Consider the following 15,076-nt stretch of genomic DNA (forward strand, 5'->3'; position numbering starts at 1 on the left):
AAGTGATTAAGTACTACTACTACTACTACATTGTGGAAATTACACATACAAGGATAACTACGAGTATTTAGTTCTTTGAAATGTCATTACTATTTGTCTGCTTATCTACTACGTAATATTTATGTATTTCACTTTATATCATATTTAATACATTCACAGACCTGTTTATACATTATTGAAATAATTCCTATCCACTTCCTTATTTTCATCAAATCACTTTTTTGTTCCTTATATTGACACTGCCTTTAGTTTTCTGAGCTATCTTCTTACTTCCTTGGCCTCACGGAAGACCAGCGCTGTAGCATTATATGCTGGAGCATATGCTGAGTGGAGTCCTTTTGTGACCTCTATCTGCAGCATCAGCACCTTTTGTTGCATGCTAATAATAAGCAATATAGTTTTCCCCTCACTAGCTCGGAAACACGTGTTTTGTCCTTTAATACCAGCGGGTAAAAACGCATTTTATCCACTAGTGGGTAAAGTAATTTGACCTTGAATAAAGTCAAATTAACTGTTTTAAAATTGATAAAAGTAGGTGAATCTAGTAATTAAGATGATTTACCACCTGGGGGCCGATTTTTGAGTCTCACGGCGTTCGAATTCAGAAAATTGTCACTGAAAATTATAGGCAATTCACCGTTTTCAACCGGCATTTTAGTGACAGTGAGACTCAAAAATCGGCCCCCAGGTGGTAAATCATCTTAATTACTAGATTCACCTACTTTTATCAATTTTAAAACAGTTAATTTGACTTTATTCTAGGTCAAATTACTTTACCCACTAGTGGATAAAATGCGTTTTTACCCGCTGGTATTAAAGGACAAAACACGTGTTTCCGAGCTAGTGAGGGGAAAACTATATTGCTTATTATTAGCATGCAACAAAAGGTGCTGATGCTGCAGATAGAGGTCACAAAAGGACTCCACTCAGCATATGCTCCAGCATATAATGCTACAGCGCTGGTCTTCCGTGAGGCCAAGGAAGTAAGAAGATAGCTCAGAAAACTAAAGGCAGTGTCAATATAAGGAACAAAAAAGTGATTTGATGAAAATAAGGAAGTGGATAGGAATTATTTCAATAATGTATAAACAGGTCTGTGAATGTATTAAATATGATATAAAGTGAAATACATAAATATTACGTAGTAGATAAGCAGACAAATAGTAATGACATTTCAAAGAACTAAATACTCGTAGTTATCCTTGTATGTGTAATTTCCACAATGTAGTAGTAGTAGTAGTACTTAATCACTTTATTGTGTACAGCAGTTTATATACAATTTGTAGAAATAGAGATACAAAGGCGAGCTTATCCCTATAAGGGATCTCTTCCAATGTTGTTATTTCAAGGACAAATTATCTCTATTTATCGGGTTTCACCATTAAACTCTCGATATGTATGTTGAAGGAGGGCAAAGATACCGAAGTCGTTTAATGTAAAGCTAAACAGTATAGGCCAGACAAATTGGAGTTATCATCGTCAATTCGTCATACCAAAAATCGTGAAATTTAATATTTGGCTACCATTTAATACGAATCTACATCAGGGTACTTCCTGGACTCATTTAGAATCATATAGGTAAAGGTACGTAATAATTAAGAACATTTTCCCCTCACTAGCTCGGAAACACGTGTTTTGTCCTTTAATACCAGCGGATAAAAACATATTTTATCCACTAGTGGGTAAAGTAATTTGACCTTGAATAAAGTCAAATTAACTGCTTTAAAATTGATAAAAGTAGGTGAATCTAGTAATAAAGATGATTTACCACCTGTGGAACTACTGGAAGCAGTTATAAACGTATTTTTTGCGTTGTAGTTTCCTCGCTATAGTGAGGGGAAAAGTTTTGTGTTACACACGGGTGCAAATGTATTTTACTTCTCGTGTGTTAAAAAACTCGCAAGTTCAGGATTCTATTCTCGAACCACTCGCTTCGCTCGTGGTTCAACAATAGAGTCCTTTCACTTGCTCGTTTTTCAATTCCACACTCGGCGTTAAAATACAACTTTGCCCCCTTGTAACAAATAACTATTTTAGTAAGTATCTAGTTCATAAGATCTATTCTTTTCTTCTTTCAATTGTGGTGCTGTATGGTGGTTTCTGCAATAAACGTTTTTCTATTCTATACATAGTTCGAATTTCAAACACCTTGATTATTACATACATACATACAATCACGCCTGTTTCCCAGAGGGGTAGGCAGAGATCACGGATTTCCATTTACTACGATCCTGACAAACCACTTTCGCTTCACACACTTTCATAACGTTTCTCATACACGCTCGTCGGTTTCGAGTACTTTTGACCTGGCCTTTTTGCAATATTTCCCCGATTCGAACAAGAAAAGTTCGCCTAGGTTATCCACTTCCAACTGACCCTTCCACTCTGATTCAATTTGATTATTGTATTTTGGATTTCTGTAATTATGAAATATATCTTCAATTAAGTATGTAAATAAACGGTGCAATCTATTATAAGCCTAAATATTCTATGCTATGTAACGAATTTCGCAGGATTAAAGAAACAGGTGTGGCGCCGCCCGTCACGCGCAACGAGAGTGACCTGGATCCTGCAGCCAAGTATCATGTGGTGTCGCATGTGCAATACGTTACGTAAGTTTATAATGTGCCTCTCGTAGTTATTTGTTCTACAAGGGGGCAAAATTGTTGTTTAAACGCACGTGCCAATATCGTACGTTTACATCATGCTCCCCGGCAGAACCACGTTGTTTTTCGGAAATATAAACATATCAGAAAATATCTATAAGATATCTATAAAGTTCTCAGACAATTTGGAAAAATTCTCTGCCTAGTTTTTGTGTAGGTAAATCTAATTTCAATGTGGTTCTGCTACAGAGCTTCCTCCCAGCAGAACCACAGAGATGTTCTGCTAACTACACATGCTATTTACACGTATACCATATCAAATAATTATATATTTATCTAGTTTACTATAACACTATTTTTATTCTGAATACACAAATTTATGACCAGTCAAACTTTAAAGAAAACTATGTATCAAGCGCCACAAATCATCGTAGCAAATAATGAGTACTATATTTTTGCAAAGCTTTGCGCGTTGTTCAGTCTATTTAGTAGAAATGAAGATTTCTGAAGTTTAGAATGTAATTTAGGAGGTGTAGAACTATAGAAGTAAATCCAATAGTACCCCATTGTCGGTTGTCGATAAGATCGATTTCATATTGAAGCCATTATGGAAATAGTGTCTTGTTAACATCCAACAGTTATCCTTTTGATTGAAAAGTGTACAATAGGTACGTGTCTTGTCGTGAGTTATTTAACCTGGTGATTTGCACACGTGTCTTAATTCCTAATAATTTAGGAATTTACACGTGTAAAAAACTTAATAATGACAATGGTTATAGTTTTCCTATTTACATAATTTAGGTCATTACATTTGTACAATTGTATTACCTATTGTATATTACGAATCCATAGTGAGTATTAATTCAACTCAGCAAATACCTATCTAATTTAACTAATCAGATATTTGCGATGTGTCATTGATGTGTAAGTAATAGATAGTATTTTATGCAACCGGTGTTTAAGAAAGGTCAAAAAGGTAATAATTTTAGGCGGGGCCAAAAATTGTTAGTAAAAACACCAGGATTATTTTTTGACTCATTTAAACAACGTTGCATACCATACTTTTTTCTATTTACGACCATGCACTTATTCATTAAAGTCTTCTAGAGTAACTAGAATAACTGTCTTGAAATACACACTGTATACGGGATAATTAACCTTTTAGGTCCCTTAGACCCCTTCCTAAGTATTGATTATAATAATGCTTATATTATATAATCTTCAAGTTTCCCGTCTTAGACTAATATAAGTTATTTATGTTGAAAATATTAAAAAAACTGGGAATTCGAGGTTTGGCAGCACAGGTGTCATATTATTTTAATTTTGAAGGGGTCACCCTTTCGTTCAAGTGGTATCTCGAAAGGGATACCTTTCCAAGAGCCAAGTCAATTGAAAGGGTAAGCTTATACTAGTACTACTCTTTGAGGTAAGCACTTCAAAGGCCAATCAGCCTAGTCGTTTAAAGCGCTTTTTCTGGGAAGGGGTTGATCGATCCCTGCTTTTGAGTCTTTTGACACTGACAGATCAGTATCATAACATAAACTGATCTAATATATAAAACTCGAATCGAGCCGTAAGTATAATTATATCGAATCGTATAAGGTAGGCGATTGGATCACCATTCCCGATAAACCCGTCTTAATCGGTTTGTCAAAAGCTATTTCCAACGAAGACTAAGTGACATTGTTTTCTATGATGTTAACTGTGCCACTTGTCGCTATAATACCCACATTCATCTTCTTGGAGTATTAGATAAGATAAGATAATTCTTTATTTGATGAAACACGAGTGATATAAAGATGTTAATATGTACATTCGAGATCTTTACATGTTTGGCTGAATTTTCAGCATTCAAATATTGATTACATTAAATTACAAATATAGTACAGAAGATGGTCGGAAAAAAAAAAAACCAAATGTCAAATTCTTCTAATCATACTACTACTAACAAAATAAATAAAATGTTTGCATGTATAATAAAAATAAAATAAAGAAAATAATGTCATTAATCAAAGTTACAACTCGATACAGCTCTTATAAGACTCTTTACAAATAAAATACACTTACATCACAAAATAAAGAAGAATGGATTATATTATGAGTAAAGAAAAAAAATTTTGAAAAGCTAATGTCAATTTACAAAATTCGTTATCTATAGAGACTATTTATTTTAAAATGTCGTATTATATCATTTATATTATAGAAACAATGTTCTAATAGCAAACTGTACAATTTTTTCCTAAAAGCCTTACCTTCTAATATTCTTATGTCCACAGGAATTGAATTATACAATTTTATAGCCATGCAATAGCAGTTATTTTGGAACAGTTTTAGCCTTTGCTGCGTTGGTATCTCTAAGTCGTATTTGTGGCGCTTTCCATTGCCTTTTTCTTTAAACAGTTCTATGTTATTTTTCACAAATTTACACATTTCATACATATACAAGGATGGTAACGGCAAAATCTTTTTTCTTTTAAATAATGGCCTGCAGCTGTCTAGATAGTGGGCTCCGCACAGGGATCTAACACATTTTTTTTGCGCTATAAAAACTCTATCTGCTTCGGTTGAGTTGCCCCATATTATTAAGCCGTAACGAATTTGTGAAGATACATAGCCGTGAAAGGCAGCGGTTGCTGCCGCTTCAGATACAATAGAACGTAGACGCCACAAAACATACACAAAACGATCTAGCTTATTACATAAGTGGTTAATATGGGCTTTCCAATTGCAATATTTGTCAATACGTAGACCTAAGAAAACTGCAGCATCAGTTTCCTTAAGTTGCACGCTATTAAAGTCTGTAGTAATCTCAAGTGGTTTACTTTTATATGTTTGAAATTGGATCAGCTGCGTTTTTTGCAAGTTTACATTAAGATTATTATCATTTAACCATTGAGTGACATTTGTCAGTGTATTTTTAATATTATGACATAGAGAATCACCATTCACCCCTTTGATTAAGATAGTTGTATCGTCTGCAAAGAGCATACTGTCGTTTTGTGTGGTTTTAGGTAAATCATTAATATATAATAGAAACAAAATTGGCCCTAGAATGCTGCCTTGTGGCACACCGCATTTATTTTCAATGTAAGGAGAATTATATGATTCTTTTTCATGGTTTGAGTTAAGTTTTGTAACTTCAACACATTGCTTCCGTCCGTTAAGGTAACTTTCTAGCCAAAGATACGGTTGTCCCCTTATGCCGTATTTGTATAACTTTGATAATAACGTTTCATGGCAAACGAAATCAAACGCCTTACTCATGTCTAGCATCAGTGCTACCACAGGTGCTTTATCATTTAAACTTAAGGTGACATTTCGTACCAGCTCAAAACAGGCATGTGTTGTTGATTTCCTTTTTTGGAAACCGTACTGCTTTGGTGTTATTAACTTACACTTTTCTAAAAAGTCGATTATTTTCCTATATACTAAGCGTTCGAAAACTTTAGATAGGACAGGGATTAAAGTGATAGGACGATAATTCGACATGTCACATTTGTCCCCTTTTTTAAAAATCGGTTTTACTACCGAAATCTTGAGCCTATCTGGAAATACCCCTTCTGTGTATGACAAATTTATAATATAGTGTAAAGGCAATGAGATAATAACCGCAACAGATTTCAAAATGTTGACATTAATGCCTGGACATTATTAACTGGACATAACAAAATGATTAGTTTTATGTCAATGAAACCACTCCTTAGTTCTGTATGTTTTGGAATAAATCCATTGTTAATCTGCATTTATGAAAAATAAATGAAAATAACTTCTATATAACACGGCTGTGGTTTTGATCTGAAGTCAAATTGAACTCAAATGTTCTTAATAAATTGATGAGTAGAAAAGTAAAATTATTCGAATCTAAATCTGTAGATGACTCATCGAGAAACCTCAAGCGCAAGCGAGCATAATTTGTATACGCAAACGACATCAATATGCACGACCTGCTGCTAATATACATAATAATGGTCACTTTCTCTTACCCAGTTACCTGGTGTCTCATGTCCTGGAGTTCCAACTTCTGCGGGCCTTGTGTAGGAGCACGAACCACTCTGGACCTCTGCACGAATGCTCCATCTACGGACAGAAGGAAGCGGGAAAATTGCTCAGGTACGGAAGCACATACTGTGACCTCTCCTTATGCATTAAGGATAAGTTAATAAAATGTTGATGGTAGAACAAAAAGGTCTGTCTAAATCATTTCTTAAAGTCAAGGTTCGGCAGACATTTCGTTTGCCAAATTAGATGTAAACATGTAACTTTTATGAGCTGTGGGTTTAATTTTTATGCTTATCTTCTTTGGTCACGGCATAATATGATACTTTGAATCTGGTTTGACTCCTTTTACGAGTACCTACGGTGTAGTTTTACTTCAGTATTGTATTTAGTAGTGCGATGAACAATTTTGTTAACTACAGGTTAAACCAACTTATTAGTACGACGGGGTTTAATCCTGCGATCTGTGGATTGAAACGTACCTAACTTTTTAAAAAACCTATATTACGAACTCATTAAGTTTTGTTTTAAAGTACATACAAGTATTAGAATTGGTTTTATTATTAATTAATAGGTAACCTTAGCTATACTGCGGTAAACGTTTTTTTTTTCAGTACTGGAATGTCACTTGGAGCAAGTCAGGATTGGCGTACTGTACTCAAAGCGATGACAGGTGAAACAGAATTATCTACAAAAGGGTTCCTAGAATTCTTTTCAACGTTACAAGACTTTTTAAAAGAAGAAAATATCAAACTGGCCAAAGTTACAGAGGACGACGATATGGATCAAAGCGCTCCGATTATAGTTGGAGTGGTAGTGTTATGTCTGACCCTTTTCATTGTATTAATGTATTGCATTAAGAAGCATAGTGGTACTAATGTCCTATCTATGTGTGGACTAAGCAAAAACGGATCTTTAGATATAGTAACGAATGAAACGCCTCAAGGTAAGACGAATGAAATAGAAGGGATTGTTGAAGACAAAGTCTGATAAATATTTTCCATTGCAAAATTGAAATACCAGCGAGTCTAGGATCATTAACGTGTAGATTTCTCGAAGATTGTGCCACTATGTTGAATTTATTGTGTAGTTACTGCAAAAGTATTGCGGTTATCATAAGATATTGTTTATGTGTAAGTTAAAATCAAAAAAGTTACTTGAGTGATGTATAAACGTTTTTTACTTATTGTTTTGGAGTTTTATTTCCTGTGCATCTCCTCTAAGTTATTAGAAGTTATAGGGCGCCGACTTTGTAAAAGTTATTTTCCCAAAAAAGTCGTTATATATTAGCGTTGGGCAGTTTTGTTATAGTTATAGCTCGTCGTAGCAGTTAGATAACATAAAGAAGGCTTTCTATGTATTTTGATGTCAAACTTTACTAAGAACTTTCGTTTAATTTAATAATTTTCTGTAAGATTTTAAGTCAAAAAAAGGTGTGAGGTTGATGTATACTAGAAGAAAGTATAAGTGAAGCTGAAGCTACACGTAGAAGTTATGATAAGGTTGGTAAGTCATCTATTTTATTAGGTCGGTAAGTATATTAGTTATGAGCAAACTCAGCAAGTACTAAATAAATTAATATAAAGTATGTACCTACTTCAGTATAATTATGTTTAACTGCATTGCCGTTGGAGGGAGACGCAAAGTCAAGTGAATGATTTAGCAAAGAAAAATATTTCTCTTATTGCCGTTGGAGACGCAAAGTCAAGTGAATGATTTGGCACAGAAAAATATTTCCCTTATTGTCGTTGGAGACGCAAAGTCAAGTAAATGATTTGGCAAAGAATTTTTTTTTCCTATTTTGAAAGAATAACTTTATAATATAATATTATTTCAAAAACTATTCCAGTAAACGGTTCTAATTGTTTTATGAGAAAAATATTTCCCATTTTTCTCATAAAACAATTAGAACCGTTTACTGAAATAGTTTTTTTTGTTTGTTGGGAAACAGTAATTCATGACAATAATTAAAACCTGCGTTGACATAATATAAGCTCACAACTGATTCCCAAAAAGAGGAGGCAGAGCACATGATATTCTGCATTCAGCCTATCGCAGTCCACTGCTGGACATAGGCCTCCCCAATTTCACGCCACCGTTTCCGATCTTCAGCTGCTCGCATCCAGCTGCTGCCAGCCATCCTGCATAAAAATTCAATTCGGGATAAACTCGGCTTTAAAAACGTTTTCAGTACAGATGGTGTTTTTTTACGCACTAGTGCGAGAAGTGGTTCATTATATGTCGGGTCGAAACTTCGGATGGCCATCTGCATTGAAAAACGTCGTACGATACACGTGCGAAAAGGAAATTTGTAATTCATGTCGATTTAAAACACTCCCTTCGGTCATGTTTTAATTTATCACCACTCGTTTCAAACTTCCTTTTTTACGCACTTGTATCGTAATGTACTTGTTCATATGTTCAAAATACCAAAGTAAGTTATTTAGTCCACGGCAAAGAAGTAGGGTAGACAGGAATAACAATAAGTAATAGACCTAGCATTCCTCAGAATCTAAACTGTTATTGATTAAATAAGTATAAGTACACATCAAATTGGAACTAATGGATTCTTAATAAAATTGTATGGGATTGACGTGTTGCCATATGCAGGAATGGAAAATTCCTATGATCACAACATTCACAACACATTCAGATTTGCACAAAGCAAATAAAAAAAACTCATCGAGTTTAAACTGAGTTGACAATGACTAGTTTCGTTTTTGATGATGATGCCTATAATGATGATTGATGATAATGATGACACGATTCATTCACTAGTTTTCTGAGTGACTTCTGTCAGAGTTTGACTTGATTTGTATGGAAGAGCAAAAGTTATTTTTCAAACTTGCAATGGGAATTAAAGACAGTTAGAACTCTATTTAAAAAAAAAATCCGGCATTTTTTTGTGATGCCGAAACAGCTTAAGGTCCATTGAAGGAAGTCAAAAGAAAAGAAATGCAGCAAATCGAACGTCACGCGGTCTGATAGTTAGTTTATTATCGCCATAGCCGATGCTCGCTAGTCGGAATGGACATCCGCTCATAACCGACTTGTCGAAATGGTTAAGAGTGTGAGCCGGTGCGAACTAACTGCAATCACCTAACCGTTACCGTTTGTGGCGAACGCGCGCGCAAGGGACAGCGGGTGACGCGCGAAATTTGCATAAATTCAAATTAAGAACTCATTCGCAATACGAATGCGCTAAACTGAAACCTTTGACACCAAACGGGACCCTTAATTTCTAGTGACGTAGTGATGATATTTTGGTTGTGAGCAATATCTTAATAAGGATAAGTGGTGAGTTGAGCTTCGATTGTAGATTTTATTGTAAATGAAATTTAGGGATATACACGTAGGTAATGCATGTCACATAAGTATGGTACCCGTGGATAACTTTAGTGAAAACAAAATTTAGGAAAAAAGGGTAACCCCAAGAGCAAAGTTCTTAAAGTATAATAATAAAACTAGGTCTTATCGTGTAAATTATTTGGAACTGTAGTATCACGAGTAAACGTATTCTAAAATGTTCGACATCCTGTATTATTTTCTCCTTTATCTACTTGTACCTATACTGTCGCCAATCGACCCCGCTACTCGACATCACTGTGTCAAATAACGCGTTGTTTGTTTACATTTTCAATTGTTCAGAAGCAGTTCACTTGGAAAAGTTTAAATGTCAATTTCTTATGAAAAATGTTATTTTGAGGACAATGTAAGCGCCATTATCACTCGTATAAAAGCTAATTATTAATTTATTTTATTGCTATTTTAACGTTCAAATACGAGTATTTATTTAAGAAGAGTTCAAATTGTTTAATGGCAAATCAATATATTTATTTGACGACCGGTCTGGCTCAGTCGGTAGTGACCCTGCCTGTTAAGCCGCGGTCCTGGGTTCGAATCCCGGTAAGGGCATTTTGTGTAATAAGCACGGATATTTGTTCCTGAGTCATGGATGTTTTCTATGTATATAAGTATGTATTTATCTATTTAAGTATGTATATCGTCGCTTAGTACCCATAGTACAAGCTTTGATTAGTTTGGGGCTAAGTTGATGTGTGTAAGGTACCCAATATTTATTTATTTTTTATTTATATAACTCAAGCTTTATTGAGTCCATAGTTTTTGTATAAAATTACCAACTTTTTAAACATTGTTAAAGTGACTGAGCTTATTATATTGATAAACAGACAGACAGACGGATGGAAAGAATCGCAACATAAGGGTTCCTTTTGTACATTTATGGTACGGTACCCTAAAATACATAAGACTTTCATAAAATAACACAGACTGTCTTTTAAATTATACCTGCACGGGAAGCATGGTCGCACGATAGACGATAAAATATCAGGCCGTCCCTATCGCACTTACCAATAGTGCGATAGGGACGGCCTGCTATTTTATCACTTATCGCGCGACCATAATTGCCTGCCTGATCATAAATTAGAGATTAATAAAATTTATGTTATAAACGAGTTCTAGTACAATACCAAATAAATTACGAATTCATAATTTATAATTATGTACATACCATAACTTTTAAGTATCTATTCTCTGTGACTAATAAAATTATGTAACAATAGAAAGTACAAATTATTGGTATTTCTTTCAGATTTATTTGTAGTAAAAGGTTTAACCCGTCAATGGTCATACTTAAGAATTTTGCGCTTGTTCACACTTATGTGCATACTTGGGTAACGTACGAGCTTCATTATTACAAATGAAAATAAGAACTGTACAATTATCGCAGGATTTGTGGATTTTACATCATATATTATAGTTAACCTGCTACAATTTAATGCTAAGAAATATTTTATTAATTACTATACTTTAAATATATAGGTAGCTACAAGTTAGGGATTATAAGTACCACTAAACATTTCCAGGTTGACTTTGATTGTTTTCTGTAGGCCTAGCACATGATGGCCCGGCGGGAGTATGTCGCCGCGAGATAGATGACACGTCTTTGTCTAATTGTATTAATGACATAAGGACAGGTAGTCTATCTCGCGGCGACATACTCCCGCGGCCAACATGTGCTAGGCCTGCTGGATCCAACCTTTTCTAGCATATTTTTAGTAGGTACCTAACGATCTCTTCGGCGCCCTTGCCTCTGAGCTCTACTAGCCAGATGTGACCTTTTATCTGTCAATAATGTCAGTAATAGCAGTAGCAATAATGCCAGATCATTAGCCCCTAACTCCCGCGTCAGCGTCAGGCATTTCATATGCTAAATAAAGTTTATCTAGGGCGTCGGTTTTTTTCGCACATATATTGCGTATATATATTGCTATTACATATATTAATAACCACGATCAACGATTATAGTAGCTTCATTTTTACATTGAATATGTACATCGTAGAGTAACATCTTTATATTGTTTGTTTACATTTATTTCAATACCTAAAGAATGCTTAAAGATACAGACTACAGGATAATTACTCGACGCGCTTGGTGGGTTAAGTGTCAAAACAAAATGATTTGCTATGAATTGTCATACAAACAAAAGACAAATAAAGCATATTACATAACAAACTTTCATCACATACTTACATAAGTTTTCCGGCAATTTCGGTGCAGCATGGTAGAAATAAAGGACATGTGTTTTCTAGGTAGATGATCAATTATGGCTCATTTTACTGTTATTTTTTATATATTTCCTAAAGAACTATTCCAGCTGGCTTCGAACAGAATATATTCCTTTAATGCGAAAATGCTGCACCAAAATTGCTGTAAAAGTAACGATGTCTATTCATCACCGATATCAATTGTATGTAGAAATATTTAGCTCAAAACTTTCAATTGATTATGCTTCAACAAAGCGAGTCTTTTATGAGATTACCCAAAACCATATCTACGTACCATGCATATATGCGTACGTGCATAATAATTATTATATTTTAAAGTTCAAGGTACCGCGTTCTACGTTCAACGATTTAGGCTCTGATTTGCCTGTCAGTATGTACCTATCTATACATAAGTAACGGTTTATTATATTTTAACTTAGCCTCCGCCTGATGCGACTTTGTTGGCGTAAAAGTCGTTAAAAATATACAACTTCGTTTTATAGTAAATTACAAAAGTTTCCACTACCGACACTCGGTTCCATGCGAAATACATTTCGTACGGCATAACCTTCATAAGTGCCACTGTGGAAAAAAAACCAAAACCTTAATCGATAAAATTAAAAGTGAACAGCGAAATTCTGCAACTAAGTATTTAAAAAAAACTAGACAATTGGTTGCGAAAAGGGATTTAGAACGCCGGAATTACACAGAAAAAAGCGTTTTAGCATGACAACAATCTTTATACTTTGACAATTATAATTAATATTTGCAAAACGCATTAAGCAACACTGAAAACCGACAATTATGTACACAACTCATAATAAGTACTTATTTATACTTAGGTATTCAATTATTTTATATTAATGGTGCGAAACCTATTGATGTAACTCCCATTACGAGATTTACGATCAGCGTTTTTAATTAAATGGTTTTATCTTACTTGTAATGCCTAATTATATGACCTTAATCAATATCGCATAGTGAACACTGATTTAAAGTTTCAAGATTTTTACACATACCTAAGTACAAACATATCAGAAGGAATACGTCTCTAACTCCTATTCCTAAACAAAAAAATGTCGTTTAGTAAATAACGCAAATGATAACCAAAATAAAACTAACCATGGGACAAAGTCAAAAAGTAGGGAAATCAGTAGGATAACAATCGTAATATATAGTCGTACATACATAAACAGCGTGTAAACCTTATATGGGGCTACGGGCAATAAATTAAACCAGACATAGAATTCATTAGTGTTATCTTATTAAGAGGTGTTTTTGAGTTTTCATTTTCCCCTTATAATTAATTATTGAAAAAAAAGCAGCAGCAATGTACCGTAAACACGGCTGATGCGATTACAGTGAATGACAACTGTCAACGTCCAACACTGGACGGTAAAATTTTATTTCAATTTTAAGTAAAAGTTATCTAATTACATTTCTGATGTCCTATACTGTATAAGCTTTACATCCTGAATAAACTAATTGGTTCATTAAAAAACACAATCCCCTAATGAGGGTGCCATGCCACTAGACGGCCTGTGGCATCTTAAAGAGTAACTCTCTGAAGGTAATCTTATTATATTCCGTAAAAAACATTGCTGCCTTTTATAAGTAAGTAATATGCAAATAAACCAAATTATTTGGAATAATTAAAGAGGTTCATCGCCCTTGATAAGAAATGTATCATCCACAAAAACACCAAAATGTAACCTTTATTTCGTATGCAGCTTGCAAATGTATTATTTCAAACAAAATACTCGCACAATAATTATATTTTCTTAATAAGAATAGTTTTCACGTTTAATGGTGGTTCCTGTGACCTAAAATAAATCTACAATGTACAATATGTACAATTGTACATGTTCTAACGGTTACTTTAGGACATTAATTTGCTAAGAAATTAAACGTTTAAAATGCTCATTTTTATTCAGCTTTACCACAACATACTCATCAGGCATTATCATCCCACGCAAGAGGTTCTGGGGCTTATTTCTCAAAGCTGAAAGTTAAAAGTGGAAGTATCTTTTCAACTTGTCATATTAGACGTTGACTATCATGTGTAAATTGTAACTTGTAGCTTCGAGAAATGGGCCACTGATCGATCATTTAACTGTCAATTTTGAAATATTTTCATTCTTTTTGCAACAGAACAATATGTACATGCAGCTTATGTACATATTGTGTATAAACATCTGTACGAAACGGACGTTACCTACTGTTCGTTATGTGGATCGTATTTTACTCTTTTACTTTGCCATCAGCTGGGTACGTTAGCCAACGCTTCTCAAGCATAAAGTAGCTAGCTCTCCCTTTCATTCTTATGTAAAGGCGCGACAGAGCCAGACGTCATTTCGATCGCCACGAAGCTTCAACGATTGTCACTTCGACTAGGCCGGCTGGGCAGAAAGAACAGCCTGCTTCTCTTTTTATTACATCGCAAATTGGCTTCCTGCTCGAAACATTTACTTTGGTCTATTTTGAGCCATTTACCTTAACCTTGTCCACATGATTTGGTATTGGAAAGGCTAGAACAACACTCTCATTTATTTTTAGAAGCTACCTAGAAACACGTATGTTCTGTTATTATATCCAGTCACTGCACACATATGCACGACTCTTTTATTTAACTTGCTGTATGTGTACGTACACGTAGTTTACTTGTACGGGTCAAATCTTGCAAACTTAAATGACCCACTTACCGAATTCCAATTAAAAACTTGTAAAGTAAAGTAAATATTTATTGCGAACCATGGTATGTACAATTGGTGTTACAATATATATAAAAAGATTCACATGGACCCCGGTGGGGTGTAGCAAAGTCCTTATAACTAGGGTTTACAATATAGAACTTGAAATTTGTATACGGTAAATCGGACGACAATACAGACGGTTTTAGAAACTTT

General features: G+C 34.4%; 2 protein-coding genes across 4 annotated transcripts in view; both read left to right on the forward strand.

Moving 5' to 3' along the window:
• LOC125237315 (angiotensin-converting enzyme-like) overlaps positions 1-7,789 on the forward strand; it is a 20,834-nt gene extending 13,045 nt beyond the window's left edge. Inside the window, exons 9-11 of one of the 3 annotated variants that reach the window (XM_048144307.1) lie at positions 2,514-2,612; positions 6,594-6,716; positions 7,217-7,789. In XM_048144307.1, coding sequence (XP_048000264.1) covers positions 2,514-2,612; positions 6,594-6,716; positions 7,217-7,592 — 598 coding nt within the window. In that variant the 3' untranslated portion in view covers positions 7,593-7,789. Of the gene's footprint in view, positions 1-2,513; positions 2,617-6,593; positions 6,717-7,216 lie in introns of those variants that run through there. The other 2 variants (XM_048144313.1, XM_048144318.1) reach the window with 2 other exon arrangements.
• A 1,859-nt stretch (positions 7,790-9,648) lies between these two features.
• The window catches only part of LOC125240612 (solute carrier family 46 member 3-like), a 58,443-nt gene continuing 53,015 nt past the window's right edge, over positions 9,649-15,076 (forward strand). The window contains exon 1 of the mRNA XM_048148575.1: positions 9,649-9,899. The gene's annotated coding sequence lies outside the window, so the exon portion shown is untranslated. The remainder of the gene's footprint in view (positions 9,900-15,076) is intronic.

The sequence above is a fragment of the Leguminivora glycinivorella genome, chromosome 2 (genome assembly GCF_023078275.1).
Source record: "Leguminivora glycinivorella isolate SPB_JAAS2020 chromosome 2, LegGlyc_1.1, whole genome shotgun sequence".
Lineage (NCBI taxonomy): Eukaryota > Metazoa > Arthropoda > Insecta > Lepidoptera > Tortricidae > Leguminivora > Leguminivora glycinivorella.